Genomic DNA, 6,550 nt, shown 5'->3' on the forward strand with positions numbered 1-6,550 from the left:
AGAGAGGTAGAGAGGTAGAGAGGTAGAGAGAGGTAGAGAGTAGAGAGGTAGAGAGGTAGAGAGGTAGAGGGAGGTAGAGGGAGGTAGAGAGGTAGAGAGGTAGAGAGGTAGAGAGGTAGAGAGGTAGAGGGAGGTAGAGAGGTAGAGGGAGGTAGAGAGGTAGAGAGGTAGAGGGAGGTAGAGAGGTAGAGAGGTAGAGAGGTAGAGAGAGGTAGAGAGGTAGAGAGAGGTAGAGAGGTAGAGAGGTAGAGAGGTAGAGAGGTAGAGGGAGGTAGAGAGGTAGAGAGGTAGAGAGGTAGAGGGAGGTAGAGAGGTAGAGGGAGGTAGAGAGGTAGAGAGGTAGAGGGTAGGTAGAGGATGGTAGAGAAGTAGAGAGTAGAGAGGTAGATGAGGTAGAGAGGTAGAGAGGTAGATAGTAGAGAGGTAGAGAGGGTAGAGAGGTAGAGAGGTAGAGAGGTAGAGGGTAGAGAGGTAGAGAGGTAGAGAGGAGAGAGGTAGAGAGGTAGAGAGGTAGATGAGGTAGAGAGGTAGAGAGGTAGAGGAGGGTAAGAGAGGTAGAGGGAGGTAGAGAGGTAGATGAGGTAGAGAGGGTAGAGAGGTAGAGGAGGGTAGAGAGGTAGAGAGGTAGAGAGGTAGAGAGAGGTAGAGGGAGGTAGAGAGGTAGAAGGTAGGGAGGTAGAGAGGTAGAGAGGTAGAGAGGTAGAGAGGTAGAGAGGTAGAGAGGTAGAGAGGTAGAGAGGTAGAGGGAGGTAGAGAGGTAGAGAGGTAGAGAGAGGTAGAGAGGTAGAGAGGTAGAGAGGGAGAGAGGTAGAGAAGGTAAGAGGGAGGTAGAGAGGTAGAGAGGTAGAGATGTAGAGAGGTAGAGAGGTAGAGAGGAGAGATGGTAGAGAGGTTAGAGAGAGTAGAGAGAGGTAGAGAGGTAGAGAGGTAGAGGGAGGGTAGAGAGGTAGAGAGGTAGAGGGAGGCTAGGTAGAGAGGTAGAGAGGTAGAGAGGTAGAGAGGTAGAGGGAGGTAGAGAGGTAGAGAGAGGTAGAGAGGTAGAGAGGTACGAGACGTAGAGAGGTAGAGGTAGAGGGAGGTAGAGAGGTAGAGGGAGGTAGAGAGGTAGAGAGGAGGTAGAGAGGTAGAGCGGTAGAGGGGTAGAGAGGTAGAGAGGTAGAGAGGTAGAGAGAGGTAGAGAGGTAGAGGGAGGTAGAGAGGTAGAGAGGTAGAGGAGGTAGAGGGAGGTAGGAGAGGTAGAGAGGTAGAGAGGTAGAGAGGTAGAGAGGTAGAGGGAGGTAGAGAGAGGTAGAGGGAGGTAGAGAGGTAGAGAGGTAGAGGGAGGTAGGTAGAGAGGTAGAGAGGTAGAAGGTAGGAGAGAGAGGTAGAGAGGTAGAGAGAGGTAGAGAGGTAGAGAGGTAGAGGGAGGTAGAGGGAGGTAGAGAGGGTAGAGACTGGTAGAGAGGTAGAGAGGTAGAGAGGTGAGGAGGTAGAGAGGTTCGAGAGGTAGAGGGAGGTAGAGAGGTAGAGGGAGGTAGAGAGGTAGAGAGGTAGAGGAGGTAGAGAGGTAGAGACGGTAGAGAGGTAGATGAGGAGGTAGAGAGGTAGCGAGGGTAGAGAGGTAGAGAGGTAGAGAGTAGAGGGATGGTAGAGAGGTAGAGAGGTAGAGAGGTAGAGAGGTAGAGAGGTTAGAGGGAGGTAGAGGGAAGGTAGAGAGGTAGAGAAGGTAGAGAGGTAGAGAGAGGTAGAGAGGTAGAGAGGTAGAGAGGTAGAGAGGGTAGAGAGGTAGAGAGGTAGAGAGCGGTAGAGAGGTAGAGGAGGTAGAGGAGGTAGAGAGGTCTAGAGACGGTAGAGAGGTAGAGGAGGTAGAGAGGTAGAGAGGTAGAGAGGTAGAGAGGTAGAGAGGTAGAGGAGGTAGAGAGGTAGAGAGGTAGAGAGGTAGAGAGAGGTAGAGAGGTAGAGAGGTAGAGAGGTAGAGGGAGGTAGAGGGAGGTAGAGAGGTAGAGAGGTAGGGAGGTAGAGAGGTAGAGAGGTAGAGGGGTAGAGGGGTAGAGAGGTAGAGAGGTAGAGAGGTAGAGAGGTAGAGGAGGTAGAGAGGTAGTAGAGGTAGAGAGTAGAGAGGTAGAGAGGTAGAGGGAGGTAGAGAGGTAGAGAGGGTAGAGGAGAGGTAGAGAGGTAGAGAGGTGTAGAGAGGTAGAGAGGTAGAGAGGTAGAGGGTAGAGGTAGAGAGGTAGAGAGGTAGGTAGAGAGGTAGAGGGAGGTAGAGAGGTAGAGAGGTAGAGAGAGGTAGAGAGGTAGAGAGGTAGAGAGGTAGAGGGAGGTAGAGGGAGGTAGAGAGGGAGAGGTAGAGAGGTAGCGAGGTAGAGAGGTAGAGAGGTAGAGAGGTAGAGAGTAGAGAGGTAGAGAGGTAGAGGGAGGGTAGAGGAGGTAGAGAGGTAGAGAGGTAGAGAGGTAGAGAGGTAGAGAGGTAGAGAGGTAGAGAGGTAGAGAGGTAGAGAGGTAGAGAGGTAGAGAGGTAGAGAGGTAGAGAGGTAGAGAGGTAGAGAGGTAGAGAGGTAGAGAGGTAGAGAGGTAGAGAGGTAGAGGGAGGTAGAGGGAGGTAGAGGGAGGTAGAGAGGTAGGGAGGTAGAGAGGTAGAGAGGTAGAGGGAGGTAGAAACTAGTAGTTTCTTGTTAAGTTACAGAGGCCAACTCCCTGCCGCACAGCAAGTTGAGCCAGTGTGAAACTCAGTGAGATGATTATAACTTAACGCAAACCAATCCACACTGAGAAATATTACACCTATTACCAGAGTGAACTTTAGATCAATTCCATTCCAATTATGCTATGTTTCAATTCAGCCCAACTAACCTGTCTCACCTGTTGCACCAGTTGCCTGTCGAACCTGTTGAAGGGCAGGTAATGGAGACAGGACATAATGCCGGCCAGTGTCAGCCAATAGGAGGGTCTCTTCTATGGAGCAGCCTTTGGGGGCCGCGGTGATCATGACACCGTCTGACTCTAAACATCCAGCTGTCCCAGTTCACAGATGAACACCAGACCCAGGTCTCAGCCCCCATGGCCTGGGACCCGTCTGCCAGTCTTAACATCTTAGCCATCCAGACTTCGTACATTATCAACAATCTGCTTCAACGCACAACGTTTAACTATCGGCTTTGGCCCGCTATCCCTGGGAACACACTTCCTAGAGCTGTCTAGGAAAGACAGCTCTAGGAAAGACAGCTCTAGGATAGAGAGAGACAGCTCTAGGATAGAGAGACAGGTCTAGGATGGAGAGAGACAGCTCTAGGATAGAGACAGCTCTAGGATAGAGAGAGACAGGTCTAGGATAGAGAGAGACAGGTCTAGGATAGAGAGAGACAGGTCTAGGATAGAGAGGGACAGCTCTAGGATAGAGAGAGACAGCTCTAGGATAGAGAGAGACAGGTCTAGGATAGAGAGAGACAGGTCTAGGATAGAGAGAGACAGCTCTAGGATAGAGAGAGACGGCTCTAGGATAGAGAGAGACAGGTCTAGGATAGAGAGAGACAGCTCTAGGATAGAGAGACAGGTCTAGGATAGAGAGAGACAGGTCTAGGATAGAGAGAGACGGCTCTAGGATAGAGAGAGACAGGTCTAGGATAGAGAGAGACAGGTCTAGGATAGAGAGACAGCTCTAGGATAGAGAGAGACAGCTCTAGGATAGAGAGAGACAGGTCTAGGATAGAGAGAGGCAGCTCTGGGATAGAGAGAGACAGGTCTAGGATAGAGAGAGGCAGCTCTAGGATAGAGAGAGACAGGTCTAGGATAGAGAGAGACAGGTCTAGGATAGAGAGAGGCAGCTCTGGGATAGAGAGAGACAGGTCTAGGATAGAGAGAGACAGGTCTAGGATAGAGAGAGACAGGTCTAGGATAGAGAGAGACAGGTCTAGGATAGAGAGAGACAGGTCTAGGGTGGAGAGGGACGTCCAGGGAGAGCACCTGCTCCTGAAAGCTGAGACTCATCATATGCAAAGCCGGTGGGGGCGTTATTTGAATAGACGATAGAGATACAGCGATATAGACATGATGAAGAGGGGATCAAGCTGGAACCGGTTGTTGATTAGATGTTATTTCTTATATCCAACCTTCAGTAGTGCAGTGGAGAACCAGAGATATGTTCAGTCCAGTTCCGTGTGAGGACGGTCTCCCAGAAGGCCTTGGGGTAAGGGGCGGAGCATAGACTCGATGGATGTGAAACCCTTTGTATTCTGTAGCTCCTCTCCTGTTATACTGCAATATTAAACCCTTGTGCAACGCAATACCTGAGGAATGGCAGGAATGGTAGTGATTTCCAATCCCATTCTGTGTAAGGAGACTGTCTCCCAGCTGGCCTGAGGGAACGACCAGTCTCATAGCTGAAGGTCAACCCGTGGTAATTGGGCAGAGCAGAGTCAGAGTCCGCCTCCTCCGCCTCCTCCTCCTCCGCCTCCTCCCCCCCCTCCCCCTCCCTCCCTCTCCGCCTCCCCCCCCCTCCTCCCCCCCCCTGGAAGGACCTGAATACACCAGACCACGACCACGGACCAGAGCCCGGGAGGGACTGGCCAGGGATGACCACATCAGCAGCATTCCTAGAGAGGGGCTCGGCCCGTCACCGCGACAACACAAAGACAGCGCCGACCACAACGCGTGACAGGAGCGCCTGTGGGCAGAGCTTTAACCCCGTGTCTCCCAGACTTATCTGGCCCCGGACCTCGTTTATATGAGTAAACGGCAGATGGACTGCATTCTAACCAGCGGCCACTCAAAGCGCTACCAGCCAACCCGCTCTGCCTCCTGAGCCACTTGCCGCCCATGAGTAGAGGTTCATTATCGACCTGACGATACAGGTCGTTAGGCCTCAGGTAGGGGCGTGTTTACACCCCATAAGCACCCCACGTTCCTCCTGCCCCGATCTGAACTCTGCCATTCCTGTTGCATCATGGAAATACTAGACTTCAGATTAATAATCCAGAGTCTTAACACATACAACCTCGAATCTACAGGCGTTTCAGTTTCAGTTTACTTCATATTTGTTTAGACATTTACATTTATATTCAGGGCATTTACCAGACGCTTTAATCCAAAGCGATTTACATGAGTACATTTGTCAGAAGAAAGAGAAACAACAAAGTAGCGCTGAGGGCACAGTCAGGATGTTCATAGAACCAGTTGCCAAACACTAACAATCACTAAGTTAACCCATTTCCTGTATACAACATATATAGCGAGGATAGCGATCAACCTATATATCGGCCGCCCGATATAATCCGATTTATTTTTCGGTATCGGCCGATTATTATTATTATTATTAATTTGTTGCCATGATTTACAGCCAGTTCAATAAATCTTCATTTTTTTTACTTGAGACATTGTAACATTTGTTATCATCATTGTGTCATTTTTGAGGCTTATACAATGCTAATGCTTCGGGCCGATATTCCTGGAGGCTGAGCTCCGTAACCGTGGAGCTGGCGGACACAGAACTGTCCTCCTGTAGACGGACCGCTGTATGACGTCCCTCGTTAAGAGGACAGGTGTTTCCCTCTGTACAGATCTCTGTGACCACACAGGAAACACACAGCCGTTCGCCCCCTTTCAGTTCCTGGTTCCCGGCAGGTCGGTATTATTTCTGTCCTGGTCTCTCAGTCACACGTTGCGTTGTTCCGAGGTGTCATCACCTTCAGGGCGGGGCCTCCCATTCCATCCGTCAGTCAGCGGTGATCCACTCAGAGGGAGTCAATAGAGCAGGGTCAAAAGGTCATCCACAACCATCAATCAAATCTCTTTTAAACTACATCGAAAATAATTTGCTCCCTCTTCCAAAAGCAGAATGAGATCCCAAGCCAGATGCGACAAGAGCTCTGATTGGCTGGTTGATCCCCCCGGTAGAATCTCTGTCAGCCTCACCGGGCCGGGCTGCCCCAGGGGGGGGACGAATACATAAATGATGGTCTGCCATGTATGATCTGCCTCCTGCCTCGGGCTGCGAGGCTCTTCTCTGATTGGTCCGTGGACATCGCACAGGTCAGCGGGGAGCTGTTTGTCAAGAATAACTAATGAAAGATCGCCATGGCAATCCTCGCAGCCGCACCAAGGCCGCCAGAGGTGTCATAAACTAACTGCCTCCCGCAGCGCGTGTGTCAGTGTGGACACTGTTCGTGTGTGTTTGCGTGTGCGTCAGGACACTGTTCATGTGCGTGTGTGCGTGTGTCAGTGTGTACACTGTTGATGCGTGTGTGTGCATGTGTCAGTGTGTACACTGTTGATGCGTGTGTGTGGGTGTGTGTGCATGCATCAGTGTTCACACTGTACCCATGTGTATGTGTCCACTGCATCCATGCATGTGTGTGTGTGTGTGCGTGTGTGTACGTGTGTGTGTGCGTCAGTGTGGTCACTGTTTATGTGCGTGCATGTGTGCACAGGTGTGCATGTACGCTTGCCTGACGGCGTCAGCAGTGTCAATCCAGGTGATTAGCTCCAGGCCAGGAACGGCGCCTGGTTGCTAGGCAACTAATTGTCCGATGCCAGCGCCGCTGACCCCGTGGACTGAAGCGTAGCGGACGGCCAACAG

At 51.2% G+C, this 6,550-nt stretch overlaps 1 protein-coding gene across 1 annotated transcript in view; it reads right to left on the reverse strand.

Moving 5' to 3' along the window:
* Positions 1 to 2,965, reverse strand: part of LOC130384174 (sodium/hydrogen exchanger 1-like) — a 24,256-nt gene extending 21,291 nt beyond the window's left edge. The window contains exon 1 of the mRNA XM_056592262.1: positions 2,839 to 2,965. Within this exon, the coding sequence (XP_056448237.1) occupies positions 2,839 to 2,965 (127 nt within the window). The remainder of the gene's footprint in view (positions 1 to 2,838) is intronic.
* Between the last annotated feature and the right edge of the window lie 3,585 nt (positions 2,966 to 6,550).

The sequence above is a fragment of the Gadus chalcogrammus genome, chromosome 6 (genome assembly GCF_026213295.1).
Source record: "Gadus chalcogrammus isolate NIFS_2021 chromosome 6, NIFS_Gcha_1.0, whole genome shotgun sequence".
Classification (NCBI taxonomy): Eukaryota; Metazoa; Chordata; class Actinopteri; order Gadiformes; family Gadidae; genus Gadus; species Gadus chalcogrammus.